Here is a 15241-nt window from a genome sequence, read left to right on the forward strand (position 1 = left end):
TCTGACCAAAGTGCCTTAAGTAAATATTAAATTAATCTAACCAATTACTTATAACTAAAAGTCTCTTAGAAAAAAAAGATTTATTTTTCAGCCCAAGCCTCGTGCATAATGAGAGAAAGTGGTAAACTACGAGATTTTTCCGCCATTTTCTTGACTTCCCGGATTGATGATGCTGCTTCGTAAATATTTACATTTTGCCGTAAAGGATGCTTGATTCAAACTGGTTAGCATTCCTTACTTTTCGAATCATTACAACGCAAATCATGGTCTCTCTGAATGCACTCTAAATAAATCCCCAGTTAGCCTGTAATTCCCAATTTGGGTGTGCCGTCAACCTGTTGTTTTCGGTTTTAGCTGTCAAAATTTTGGAAATTATTACACAGCATCGTATTTTAAGTTTTCGCGTTAATTTACTTGCATTTATAGTTATTTAAAAAGTTATAGATTGGTTAGTGTACATTTTCTGTCTAAGATGGGTACCCCTTGAGCAGGGCTGTCAAGCTTTCAAGAGATTTGGAAAGTTTTAAAAATAAAGCAAGGCAAAAATAATTGATCAAGGGAAAATGCCACCAAATTTGACAGGCCTGCAAAATTGTGTATATTTCAACCATCTTTTGATGATAAAATAAGGGCACAGTGCCCCACTTGGAAACAGTGGTCGCAGCACTCTGTGAAACTGCCTAGTTCGAACACTGAGTCTACTTTGATTTGAAGGGAGACTAGTACTTAATGCTTCTTGCACTTTTGCCTTCTTAATATACAACTTAATCAGGGTAGGAAACTCACTCAACTTCTAGCCAGTCCTGAATACAATTTTTCGATTTATTTACTAGATCACAATGTAGATTTTTTGCTAAAATTAGCCAGCCCTTCCGAAAAAACACCCAGTCTCGGGCTGGCATGAAGGTTACTATTTATTACTCTGACTTAATGCTCCAGAGGGTAGCTACACTAATGTCAACCAAAATTTTAATTTCTCCACTCTTCACAGTGGAGTCACTCGTGTCCTCAACTGTGACGCCACCAAAGTAAAAACTGTGATAAAATTGCTCCATTTCATTAGTTTTCAATACTTTTTTCTGTCAGTTACTTACATGTTATTAAACTGCTAGAACCATTCAACCTTGGTATGCAGACAGGAGAAGTTAATTACAATTTTTGAAATGGTGACTCCACTGTGGAGAGTGGAGACACTGTGACTCCTCAAAATATCTCCACTGTGGAGAGTTGAGAAATTAAAATTTGTGTCGACGGTAGTGTAAATGGTATTGGTAAAATGAAAAAGATATGATATACACTACTGTCAACCGGGGGCTGCTCTGGCTTCCAAAAATGTGTCGCCAGAAAAATTGCCAGCTGCTAATTTTTTTCCCCAATTTTCTGAAATTAGAGCCAAGGATATGACAGTATTTAGTCCACTGATGAGTTATCTTTGTCAATTCATCAAAATAAGCACTTCATTCATGACATACATGTACCCAAGATTCACTCTTGATTCATGTTTACAGCAGGTTTTTAGCTCTAGTCTTAGGATCTAAATTTAAACATATGCAAAATAATAACGCACTACTTCAGAAACAGGTGTTTTATTTCTATCAAGGACTTAACTATGCTCATATAGTCCTTGATTTTAAACATGTTGACCTTTATCCTTTGTGGTCTAATTAATTTATCTGAAATTATAATGATTTTTTATCTATAAATTTTCAACAGGTTTGATTCTTTTTCAGTGATAAAATTTCTAGCAAACTACCATGTCCCTTTTTAATTATCTCTTGTACTCCTGCTTGATATCTGAATCATTTTTTACATAATGCCCTCAATATTTCCTTAATTAGATTTTGGGAATCCCCATTCTATTTGTTTACCAACTTTTCCTGCCTTTGACCAGGTGTCAAGGCAGTTGTTTAATTGGACATGGAGAGAATATCCATTGCTGACTAATATTCTGTCGATTTTAATATACAAAACCTAGGCACCAATAAAATCGCCAACAGATTATTTTTGTTGCCAGATCAAATAAAAAATCCCAAATTGCGACATCGGAAAATAATTATATTTTGCCAAAAGAAATTTTCAACATTTACACATGTACATGTATATAAAGACAATAGGTATGGTGAATATTTCAAAGAGAAAACAACTCCATTGGAAAGAAAATGTCAGCCCAAGGCCATACATTGGTCTTCAATGAATGCAAGGAAACCCTTACACCACATATAAATGTACATGTGCTCAACTGGGGTAATATAATGCAATGTCTTATCTTTGAATTCATATGCAGGGCTTGTTTTAATTTTTTAACAATCCAGAGAGAAACTTTAGGGTCTGTAGCAAAATAATTGTGTCAGTCAGGTGGAAGGAAACAAGACTATTATTATACCCCTTTGTTTGGGGGTTAAATACATGTAGGAATCACCCTGTGTCTGTCCATCCATCTGTCTGTCCACATTTCATGAAACTGCAGCTTCTCCTAAATCACTAAAGATATTTTGATGTGATACTATAGGAAGGTTTGGTATTTTATGTAAATTTGCATTCAGGTATATAATTACTGTCTGATGGTGACTGTTGGAGGACTCTAAAGGGAGATAATCCAAATTAAGGGTTTTACATGGGAAAATAATGTAAGCACAACTTCTCCTAAACTGCTCAAGATATTTTGATGGAATTTCATAGTATAGAGGTATTATACGTAAGCGCATTTGTAGATATGCAGATTAACAGGGGTCGAATTTTACTGGAAATACTCGCTAAAGGCAAGTGGAATTTCAATTTAGCGAATTGAAGCTACATCATGCCAGTAAATTTTAGCGAGTGATTTTTTTTTTTATTGCCAAGTTTAAATTTCGAGTGTCTGGATCATTAGAATGCTTGATATGAGGGTTATTTATCCTGCCTTAAAGTGTTTTATTGACCAGGTAGTACACAAGAAAATTAAATGTCCTTGAAAGGTCAATATTTATTAGGCCGGCATAAGTCGACAAATTACAGCATTTTTTAATAACTAACAAACAGAAACTCTCAGAAGTAGGCTTATATCATGCAGATAGTGGCACCACAAGCCACCCGGACAATAACAACAACATTGTCATTAATTAAGCTGTTACTGCTTCTTTAAAGATTGGTAGGAAAATGGGGGGGGGGGGGATTTCAAATTATTTAAGGAAAATTGATAGGAGTGGGAAGGCACTGGACAGTTTCGACTCAAGGCCATTTGTTACATGCTGATGGTATAATGGACAGAAGTCAAAGAGGCCAAATACTGTCCCTTATGGCCCTAACCAATAGTTGCTTGTCGTATTCTGTATTTTAGCTGTTTAAATTGTTTAATATTACTACATATTAAAAAATTTAGCAAGTGACAATTTGTTTTAGCAAGTAGAAAAAATTAGCACTTGCTTTTTTTAGCAAGTGGTAAAAAATGGGAAAATCAATCCCTGATTAAAACTTTATTGTAAAATGTATATACATTTGAGAACCAGCTTTGCTGCTTTATTACAAAAAAAAATTACCTTGAAATGAAGAGGAAAATCTTCAATTACTAGTAATTACTATTACCATTGTACATGTAAATTCTAATGGTTGTCCAGTGTCTACTTATTTTTACAGAGAACTTTCTAAAGTTTTGTACTCGGCATACCTGATATACAATGTACAAATGTACCTGGAACATGTTGAAACTAAGGTCAAGACAATCCAAATTTTTTTTCAGGAATTAAAACCACAAAAGGGAATATCTTTAGATTAATATTGTTTTCAGTCTCATTTTGATATTCTGATTGAATATAAATCCTTTGCACTTAAGTCAGTTATCCATGCATTGTCTTTGATGTAAACAATTGTGAGTTATGTTTAGGTAACAACATTAAATTTTCTGAATTATCTTTGTTGCTACATTGTATGTTTAATCATTGGCACATGTCACAAACAGAGGCTTCATTAGTTTCATTAAAATTAATCACCAGTCAACTAAAGGTCATAAACTCATTAATTAGCCTGAAAGTAATTTACTTTTCTTTGCATGTATTAAATTAGATGTGTACACCAGATATCAATTGTTTGACATTTATATTTTTTAACAATTTAATATATTTTTAAACAAGAGTTTGTTCTCTTAGACTTCTTAGCATGAGGATTTGAGGCAAACTTTGAAGACTGGAAATTTGATTTTCCCCATGGCCATGGGTAGTTTACATGTATTATTGAATCATTCCCCAAGACAAGGAGTATATACAATATAAAACAAAATTGAGAGTGTTTGAAAAAAAAAAAAAAGAAATCTGAATGTGTTTTAAAATATCTTTGGAGTGGAAACATTTTTTTTGCCCTGTCCATCTGTTAGTCACTTTTGTAAGTATAATTCCTTGGAAAATCCTGCACTAAATTTCATGAAACTATGTAGGCAGTTGTATCATGATATTTAGTTGTTCATATTATCAAAAAATTTATGATTTACTGAATTTTGTGGGAGTATACCCCTTTGAATTATGGAACCAGGGGAAAGGCAAATGGGAGGGTTACACTTTCCTCATCTCTTTTAATTATTGAAAATTTTAATTTCATTTCATTTTAAATTTTATCTTCAGCCCATTTCTATATTATTGGAGCTGTTTTTAATTTATTTCTTGTTGGTGGAATGTTTTATTTCATGAACAAATGTACTTCAATCTTTACATTGGAGATGATTTGGGATTTTATTCCAAAAGTACTCTTGATTGTTCATGAAATAATAGATGTTTAGTAGAGGAAGTGTTCAGAAATCTGTTTAGCACAACAATTGGATACTAAAATTAGAAATCAAATTTATAACACTTACAGTATACTTAATAATTAAATTTTATATTTAGTCATATACATGTACTAGTGATACATCTGTAATTCAATTAGTTATTCAGACTTTAAAAGAGACTCTTCAGACTTTCCACTTACTACTAGTACAAAAATACTTCTAATATAGATAAGGGTTTCAAAAGCATATTTCCTGTATGGGTATAATGTATATATAGTATGTATATTTAAAGTCAGATTTTGACTTGTACATATATGAATGATGAGTCATGCTTATCAAATTATGTTGAACTTGAAAATTATTACCAACTGACCAAATGTTTTGTGTACTTGAAAAATAACATTTACTATACATATAATTGTGTGCTTTAAATACTTCAGCGGATGGTAAATCCTTTCTGATTTGTGGTTGCTTATCTGCATAGAAAAGAAATAGAATGACTGGATTTGTTTTATTAGTATCATTGTATAGAATATAATTATCATAGGACTCCATTGGATGCTGGTTTTATGGGACTGACTAAGTACTTTTATGTCAGTGAATGCAAGAAATACATGTAACTTATTTGTCTTGATTGATATATTAGTACATGTACACGTCTTACATACATGTAGTGCATTGTACATGTACATGTACTTCCAGTACCATATTTTGGCGTGTATAATACACACTAATGTATTGTACGCAAATGGTTTTTGAAGGTCAAAACATGTGAAAAATGTTTTTCTAGAAATAGATTACAGCAAATTTTTACAAGACCAAAGGTCGAGATTTTTCACTTAATCCGTCATTTTATTTACCTTGATGCAGTATTTCTACAAATATGTGAAGAACCATATATTCATACTAAACTTTGTATAAAGGAAATACATATAGCTGAATAAATTGACTTAATTTTAATTACGAAAATAATATAAGTACAACCAGATGTTATTAGTGAACAAGGTTAAAAGTCAGGAAAATCTGATAATTCTGGTTATGATTGTTACTTGAATCTTATTACATAAACAATTTATTTTAAAACATTCTGTTAGGAAGAATATTGTTAGAAATAAAATATGTTTCAAAAAACTCATTCTCAGTTGCAAAAACATTTGACAAGGAGGTTTTGACAAAAAAGGATTTTGTTACTTTTTTGTTTTCAGTCACATCATTTTAATCTCCAAATATGTTTTGTTGAAAAGAATATCATACAACCTTTGTCAAAAACACATTATTTAGAAAATTACTCACGATTTTAGGAGAGTATTCAAAATTCAATACCTAAACATCAGGGCCTTCATTTGAAGGCAGTATGTGCGATTTTTCTCCTTCTCCTTCTGCCAATTTTCTTGTTTGAGATGTCTACTTTAGCAAAATTTGCATTAAGCTAATACAAAAATAGCCGTCTACTTGTGGCTGTAGGTATGGCTGTTTTAAAAAGTAGTGAAAGCCCTGGAAGATGTATTTGGTGATTAGATTAACTTTTCTTTGAGTAACATTCAACTTCCAGTTTGTTTGTTTACAATAAGCAATATCTATTTTCTGGTATGTACAGGTAAATCTGTCATTTCATGGCCAACTCTTATGTACTGATGCATAATATGCATCCCCATGCACTGATTATGATATCTATGTAAAAAAAAATCCATGTAATGCACACTAAAATACAGTATGTAGTTTTACAGAATTTGAATAACTTTTTTTCCCTGTAGTTATATGATAGAGAAGTAGATATTTTGCACATCAAAAATCTAGGGTAAACTGTACCATTAGGTAATTAAGTATTTGAAAACTTTACTAGGGGTAACAATCTGTATTATAATTTAAGTTCTGGGTAATGAAAACTATGGTGCATGTACACTGAATGTACAAATGGTGTTGGTATAAACCCGAAATTAGAAATTTGGGGTGTGGTTGGAAGAAATATTTCTTTTCTGACTACTGTACTATTAATACTAATTTGGTCATTAATACTCTGTTGACTATTTTTTTTAATATCTAAATATACATGGTACATTTTGATTCTATGAAATGCATGTACTTAATTTAATTTCATATAAATATCATTGTTTCATTGGCTTCATTACGGTATGTACAAATGTACAAAAAAGTGTACATGTATGTAGGTGATACATGTAAATGTGTAAATTAATACTATTATAAATGATGTTTTTTTTTTTAATTATGTAACATCTTAATACATATCATATGAACTAATGTGTACACTAAACATCATTTCCTTGTTAAAATTGCATAGCATCATATATGTACATGTGTGAGAAGGAGTATAAGAGATTCTGTTCTTTAGATTAAACTTTCAAGGAACAAGATATTTCTTTCACTAGATATAGCAAGTTATTTGCTTAAAGAACGAAGCATTTTATCTATATCACTTAATAGTAATTGTTTTTACTTCCTTATGTAAAATACATTTTAAAAGGATTTTTTATATGCCGTAAGTTTCATTGTATAAATTTGATAATAGTTAAAGAGAATTTGATAGGAAAATTATTACACAATATTGAAACTTACCTATTTTAGGTGAATGTAAAGAATGCCATTTATACAAAGGGGCATTGAGCCAGTTGGTGTCAGCAGCAAAGTAGCTGTTGATAAATCAATTACCAATGAACTTGAATGTGTTACAAATCATACTCTTAGCTCTGTGATAGAGCAGCTATCAAGCCTGAGTCACCATGCTGAGGATATGTTTGAAGACTTGTCCCGAGAGGCAGGAAATTTTTTTGGAAGAGCCAATCAGTTGCAGAACAGAATTGATCACTTGAGGGATAAAGTGAAACAGTTAGATGCAGAGAGAGAACAGGGTATGGAATATGCTTCATGATTACTCATTATTTAAATATTACCTGTAGTATTTTACCTTTTGAATATTAATGGTCTGTTAAGACATTTAAATATGCTGTTAGTCTTTGTCAATATTTTTAGAGGAGAAATGTTGAGACAAGTTTTGTCTACCAAGGGACAATGTGAAAAAAAAAAAAAAAACGTTAAGTGGCATAAATTTAGGCAAATATCATGCAATAACTATATTCATTAATAGGTGGTAATTTTTAGAATTTACTTCTTGTGATTTTGAAATAAATAAGTGAATTGTTTGTCTCTAAACTAGTGTATATTTTTTTTCATGGTAACCTGCTGATTTAAACCCGACTGAAAATTCATGCTCATACAAAGCATGCTGTACTGGTAGAACAATGTATCATAATGTTTATCAGGGATGATTTTTTTCTGCTTTTTAGAGGAATTCCGCTATTTCAAATTCGGATTTTAGCGTTACGATTCTTTTTTTACTGTTTATTTACTTTCCATTTTGCCAATTTCGGCTTTGTAGACATCGTAAAATCATCCCTGGTTGTATAAAATAAACAAAAATTCAGGTATTGATCAAAAACTATTATTAACATTCATCATTCATACATGTACATGTTGTATAAGCATAAAGTTGATATTTTTTTTGTAGTATCTCTACAAGATATACATCTAAGAAAGCCTTACAAGAGTTCTAATCAACATGATCAGCAGGTTGTGTCTAGAGCTACCATACCAAAATCTACTCAACAGTCTTATATTGAATGTACTCGACCTCCGGCACTAGAAAAGTTGAACCAATTTAGGTGGGTATATATAATTGCTCTGCTATGGTTTATTTTCTGATAAACTTAGTGAAATCTGGCCTGTTAAAATTTAACCAGATTAGATGTCATAAATGGGTATGTATTAGTGTATTATTTAAGTTTATCTTTTGGCTAAACCTAAGTACTACATTTTTATAATCTAGCCTATAAAGATATAAGCAGATCTTAACTGTTTTGTAAATCCAGAAAACTGTATGAAAAAGGTCTCAATTTGCTGGACCATTTTGATGGATGAAATAAAATTGAATTGGCTGTTTTCATACTTTATTGGAAATTTAACACTGGTTGGTCCCTACAAAGTGGTCAATAGAAAATGGTAGCCAAAATGAGAAAAAAAATTACATTACTATAAGTTTCATTTTGAAGAATTGTCAGTATTTTACGGTGGATTGTATTACTTATGATGTTGGGTTTTTCAGAGCTATGTGAAAAGTGTGTGTGTTTACACTTATTGAAGCCCTCTTGATATTTACTGTTTTGAATTTAGGTTATATGCTGGCACATTTGTTTTATGTCTTTTTTTCAAAATCTGTTTCAATTGAGGTTGTCATTTTTATTGTTTATAGAATTGCTGTGATTCAGCAAATGAATAAAGGCCATTAAATCAAATACACATTACATAAATGACATGTCACATTGTATATGGCTGTCTTTATACCTATCTGTCATATCTGTGGCTAGTTTAGAAAAAAAACACTGTTCTATAAACACTTCACCTTGACCTTTAGAAATAAGATAAATCCATGCTTAAATTTGAAGTTTTAATGGCATAATAGTTTGATAAGGAAATTATTTAATCATGTATGTTAGCTTACTTGCTTCACCAGTTTAGTAGTGCTCTGAACTTATCAATGTGATATTTTCAAAAATCTGATATTGTAATGCTATTTTTTATTTCCAGAGAGGATGGTAAAGACAGTATGAAGTTCTATACAGATCCAGGGTATTTCTTTGAACTTTGGTTTTCTGATATACAAAAAGATATTGAACAAAAGAAAACAGAATATAAAGCCAAACGGAAGAAGGTTTGTTAGTTTTAGAGTGTATACGTAATTGCCACCCTGGGTTGATTGAGGAATAATGACTTACAGTTGAATTGCAATGTGCTGTTATTTAATTAAACTTGAAATTCATTTAAGTTTTAAGGTTTTAACTACAGTATAATTTGAATATTCATTAGAACTGCTATAAGTAAACAGTATCTTCCAGCAAACTAAATGTAGGGATAACAGTAGAAGTCTGTTGATGAGAAAGAATTTCGTATTATGGTTGAAAGAACATATGTTTATCTACGCAAGTATGGTAAATCCTTTGTATCTTAGTAGAGTGCCTATAAACAAGCCATATGTGTATTTATCATTTCAGAGACCAAAGGAACAAGCTAAGAGAAACAAGCCAAAAGAAATTAAGTTAATCAAAGAGAAATACAAAGACAGAGCCCAAGGCATAGAATTCAGTTCACAGTATCAAAACCCTCAACATATTTTGAAAGGGTTACCGAAAAATGCTACTTCTGTATCAAGTATAGATGCCCAAAAACCACAACAAAATCATGTTGTGTCGCCCCAGTCACCTCCAAATGAGGGAGATCCAAGAATGTCACAGGTACAAATGAAAAAGAAAGACTACTAGTATTTTCTTAAGACTCACTTTTAGAGGTCTATTAAAAAATTTGTCCTGAAAGCAAAGGTTTTGTAACAGTTATAGCAAAATTTAATTTTAGAAAAGTTTGCATTAAGAATTTTCTTAAAAATTGTTCATTGCTACAATACTTTTTTTTTGATTTGTGGATAATACTTAATTTTTTTTATGTTAAATGAATTTTCTTTTATTCTCTAGGTTAGCGCCAATAGAAAGCCTTCGCAATATATGAATGGTCCAAATGAGGTACCATTACAACCTCAGGACCCACGAGTCAGTCATCATCAGCATTACTATGATCAGATTCCAGAACATCAGCATCCTAACCACTTACATCTACAACAGCAACACAGAGGATCAAGAGCAGCTTCAATGATTAGTCCAGCTAGGCCATCACAAGCTCCTCCCCCACCTCCACCATTTGATCCAAATGCTGATAGACGTGGGGGACAAAGGGACAGTTTGCCTCCCCCACCTCCACCTCCCCCAATGGCTGATGAGGGGTCATATGCACAAAGTCCCCAGATGACACCACAAATGGAAATTAGAAATAAACAAATGAACTTTGATAGAGATTCTCCGCAGAGTGGCTCACCTGTGCGGCATGTCAGCTACAGTTCAAGTCCATCATCACGAGGACGGACCCCAGATCATCTACCTCCACCACCGCCACCACCCCCATTTACAGAGACACCTATTGACATTATGCCTCCACCTCCTTTGTCACCGCCTGGTATGGCACCCCCTCCCCCACCACCTGTAGAAGGAGCACCTCCACCCCCGCCTCCTCCTCCCCCACCCCCACCCTCAACACAGGGTATGCCGAATGGACATGTGAGAGCTCCATCTGATGGAGTGTCAATATCATCTACAAACAGCTCGTCTACTTTAGGAAAGACAGAAATTGAGGCTCCACCTGCCCCAGTTGTTGATGAAAGGAGTGCTTTACTATCCGAGATTAGAATTGGTGATTGTAAGTTTTTATTTGAATTATGTTTGATAAGTGTCTATTAGATTGCATATCCAATTAACCTTTGTGAAAGGAGAAGTGCTTTTTTTAAATATTAAACTTACATGAAAATATCAAGCCATACTTTGAAGAGTCCTAGATGATATCACAAATGAGATTGACTATTGTTTTTATCATGTTCATGTCACTTAAGAAACTTGTGGTATTATGAGAACCTATAATGGTTCTCATAATACCACAAGTTTCAGTACATGTATCACGATACTAAATTCACAAGGAAAAAAAACTTGGTGATAAAAAAAAAGTAAAGCAAAAAAGGGAAATAAACTTGACACTCAAAATATTACACTTTATAATATATTCTAGATTTGTTTAGAAAAAGGAAAGAGATGTACACTTGACAAATCCACAACATTAAAATCCTGACCTTACCTATAATATGTTAACTAGATTATTTTGTTTTGTATTTAACAGTTATTATTAGTTTCATATGTTTCTTCTGTGATATTTTGTTTTAAACATTTTACATAATGCATTGTTTTCACAGGGATGTCTAAGCTAAGAAAGACAGAAGAAAGGAAAAGAAAGGAAGAACAGAAAAAGACTAGTTCAGGACGTTTTGATGTGCATTCTATCATGAATAGGGCATTTGAAATGAGACGGAAAGCAATGGAAGCAAGTGATAGTGAAGGTGGTGAGGTTGATGACGACGATGATGAAGATGAATGGGAAGATGATTGATAAAACAGCTAATAATAGTGGAAATTATTAAGATTAGACACAGTTGTTATATTGAGACAGTTATCTCCCCATTACTTCGACACAATTCAGGAGAGAATGGGTGCTATTAGCACAAGTTCATCATGGTAACTCAGAGTGAAATATCTATATATGTAAACTTGCTGTTTGAGGAATGATTCTTTTCTTGGTGAATCAAAGTGGTTAATATGAATTTGGGAAATGTTCTAGTATGACCTAATTTAGGATTTCTAATATCTTTTTCAAAGCTTAAGATTTGAAGTGTTGATATTATTTTCCAGAGGTTTAAGAGCAATATGTGTTTGCAGGATATTCTTAGCTTTATGAGACTTGTGGATAATATTGGCTTTCTGTGATGAATTCTAATGGTGGATACAATGGTGTTGTCTGTTTGACACCTAGTCATTTAGGATATGTAATGCTAGCCACAGAAGAGTAGATTTTTACATTTTACTTGATATATGTAATAGTTTCTCAGTGGTCTTGCTGTTCTGTGAAGGCAAAAATCAAATCTTACAATAATAATGATGTTTGGGTAACAGATGTAGAACACTGCACAAGCTGCTATAGGAAAGCTGTGGGTTATCTGTTGATATATTTTGTTTTGGTTTGTAAAAATAATAAATTTTAAAACTTTTGAAACAAATAAAAAAAAAATTGACACTAGAAGATTTCAAAATTTTAAAAATTGATATAGTTTACTCAGCTGTGGCAAATAATGCATGTGAATTAAAAGTATTTTAGCATTAACTAACAATACACCTGTGTGTCGTCGTTATTCAAGGTGAACCATACATTTTTTTCTTTCTTACATTCATTATTATCCATTGATACATGTGTTGAACTATTTTATAGTTCCATTCAATTTGTACCTTCAGGGTTAATCTGAGCAATGAATTTGAGTTCATTTTTTAACCAACTATGAAAAAAAAACAACATTAAATTCAATTTTCCATATGTCTGTATTATAGGATATTTACTACAACTCGAATAAATTATTCGAAGAAATGTGAGTTACGTAATGGCAACTTTAGTGTAACTTCCTTAATTATTATGGGATACTGTTAAGTCTTTTATGACAAAAACTTAGAACTGGTAATTACTACAAATGTGTTTAAGAGGAAATTTTCTTTTTAAATTTTTTCATACTTGACAAATTGAACGAAAAATATAGACTTTGCTCAAAATTGATTTTTCCTTTGGCAAAAAGTGCCTTCCATAGAACCGTGCACGTTTAAATAGAACAAATCTTATAAATGTATCTTTTGCAATATGCTAAAAGTAAGGACATTAATAGTTATTACTTTCTACACTATAACCACAAATTGGGTACAGACTTATTTGTCAATTCTTTTCAATATTTCAGATTTAGGATCATAATTATAACAATTATACTAGTTACATTTGTACATCATATACATATAAGCACTGTGTATGATCATTTTGTTATGTGAATGTGTTGTGTAACGACAAGTGTAAAGAAATGGATGTATATTATTAAAGTATTTATAATTGTGTAGAGATTTTTATAACGCATAGGAAGTGCTTAATCTTGCTTACATATATTTTAAATCTTGAATCTGATACAGATTAGTGTTCTGGTTAAAATAGATGTGAACTTGTCTGACCATCCCTAGAGTTTATACCCTACCCAAACGTCTTGAAAAATTAATAGTGTAAACTCATGATTAATTGCATTGTATTAAAGCAAATACCAAACATCAGTTGTTTTTTTTTTTATTTTTAAGTTTTGGTTATTTTTATTATTTAATTTATTAGGCACACATAAACGGTAGGAACTTGTTCAAATATTCATCTTTACATTTTATTTAAGTTTAAATAAGCCTAATTCAAGCCTAGAGGCACCTGATCTGTTTTTACTACATTTCCTAGATGTACATGTATTACTCATTCATGTAATCACCTTGACTCTTTACTAACAGGGATGAAATAGTTTTCCTTCTCCCACTTATTTTTTTATATTGTTATGATAAAAAGATCTTTTTTTTAACTTTAAGAACTGATACGATATTGTTTGTTTACTTGTTAGTTATCAGCAGCAGTTTAAATTTGCTCACTAAAGTTGTTTGTTTTCTGTTTTGAATTTACTTTTTGAGAGTGTTTTTACCTTTGCCTTGCATATTTGTTTCTGGCTATCAGGGCATTATTGATAACAATTATGTGATTGGAAAGGCTATTGATTTTATAAATAGTAAAGTATTCAACATGCTTAACTAAATATAAAAATAATGTCATTAAACTTTTGAACTATGACACTCCATTTTAAATAGGGAAATTCCTTTGCCATAAATAAACATTGTAGATACAATATTCAAAAGGGTATGAAATATCTTTTCCTTTTATTATGAATAAAGTTAGTGCTTTATAAAATTGTCTTTTCTTATGTTTTATTTTTTATTTTATTTTTTTTTTTGAATGACTGCAGATTAGGATTGCTTTGTTTGTATTGAAAGTAGTTACACAATTATGTATATGAATGGGAATGAATAGTCATATGATGCATTTGTGCATATTTATTAAATTGTTAAAATATTCACACAAATTAGTAATGGTTGACTTTACTGCAGGCATTGTGCAGAGCAAAACTTGCCTTTTAAAGTTTGATATATGGTAAAAAGAGGTCAGTTGTAGAATGAATTGAACTATATATTTATTTAACTATGTTACCACAAGTTCTTTTCATTGAAATAAGTATTTACTTACCCAAGCTTATGTTTGCACATTTAATGAACAAAAATGCATTGCCTATTATAAAAAATATACTCAACATTTTATGACTATAAACCTAGACTTAACTGATGTGTGTGTTAGTATAGAGTTACACTACCATCTATCAATATTTTAAATTCCATCACTCTCCACAGTGGTGTCAATATTTTCCTCCACTCTGACTCCACAGTGTCCCCACTAAAGTAAAAAGATTTCTTCATTGTAAAACTTTTCAATAATTTTTTTGCAGGTAGCTGTAATGTTATTTAATTTCGAGAATCATTAAGCAAAATTTTTATTTTTTGACGTATTAAGTTAACTACAAGCAAATTTTGAAATAGTGACCACAACACAAATAATCTCCACCATGAAGAGTGGCAACATTTAAATTAATGTTGATAGTAGTGTAATTGAAAAAAACAATTATGTGTGTAATGTTTGAATGCTATATTGAGTCTTCCTGTTAGTATGTTCTGATTGTAAATATCAGAAATAGGAACAACAATTTCTTGTGCAATATTTGTAACAATACTGTAGTTCCTATTATTTCTACTGTAGTTGCTTAGTGCCATTCTGTAAATACATTCGTACTCTATAATAGGGTTTTCTGATTCTGTATTTCATCTTGAAGATATGAATAGTTCATTGATAAGAAATTATCAAAGGCAGGTATCAGTTCAATTAATGATATAGGGGAAAAACCTTTCTGGT

The 15241-nt window shown here is 31.5% G+C and overlaps 1 protein-coding gene across 1 annotated transcript; it reads left to right on the forward strand.

Moving 5' to 3' along the window:
• The first annotated feature begins 96 nt into the window (after positions 1-96).
• On the forward strand, positions 97-14191 carry LOC148614666 (uncharacterized). The gene is made up of 7 exons (XM_088588924.1): positions 97-223; positions 7316-7599; positions 8256-8409; positions 9332-9455; positions 9796-10035; positions 10270-11044; positions 11589-14191. The coding sequence occupies exons 2-7, from the start codon at positions 7329-7331 to the stop codon at positions 11780-11782; spliced, it is 1758 nt and encodes a 585-aa protein (XP_088445050.1). The 5' UTR covers positions 97-223; positions 7316-7328; the 3' UTR covers positions 11783-14191.
• The last annotated feature ends 1050 nt before the right edge of the window (positions 14192-15241 follow it).

This window comes from Perna viridis, chromosome 6 (assembly GCF_037379345.1).
Source record: "Perna viridis isolate PV_CMFRI_1.1 ecotype Kerala chromosome 6, ASM3737934v1, whole genome shotgun sequence".
Classification (NCBI taxonomy): domain Eukaryota; kingdom Metazoa; phylum Mollusca; class Bivalvia; order Mytilida; family Mytilidae; genus Perna; species Perna viridis.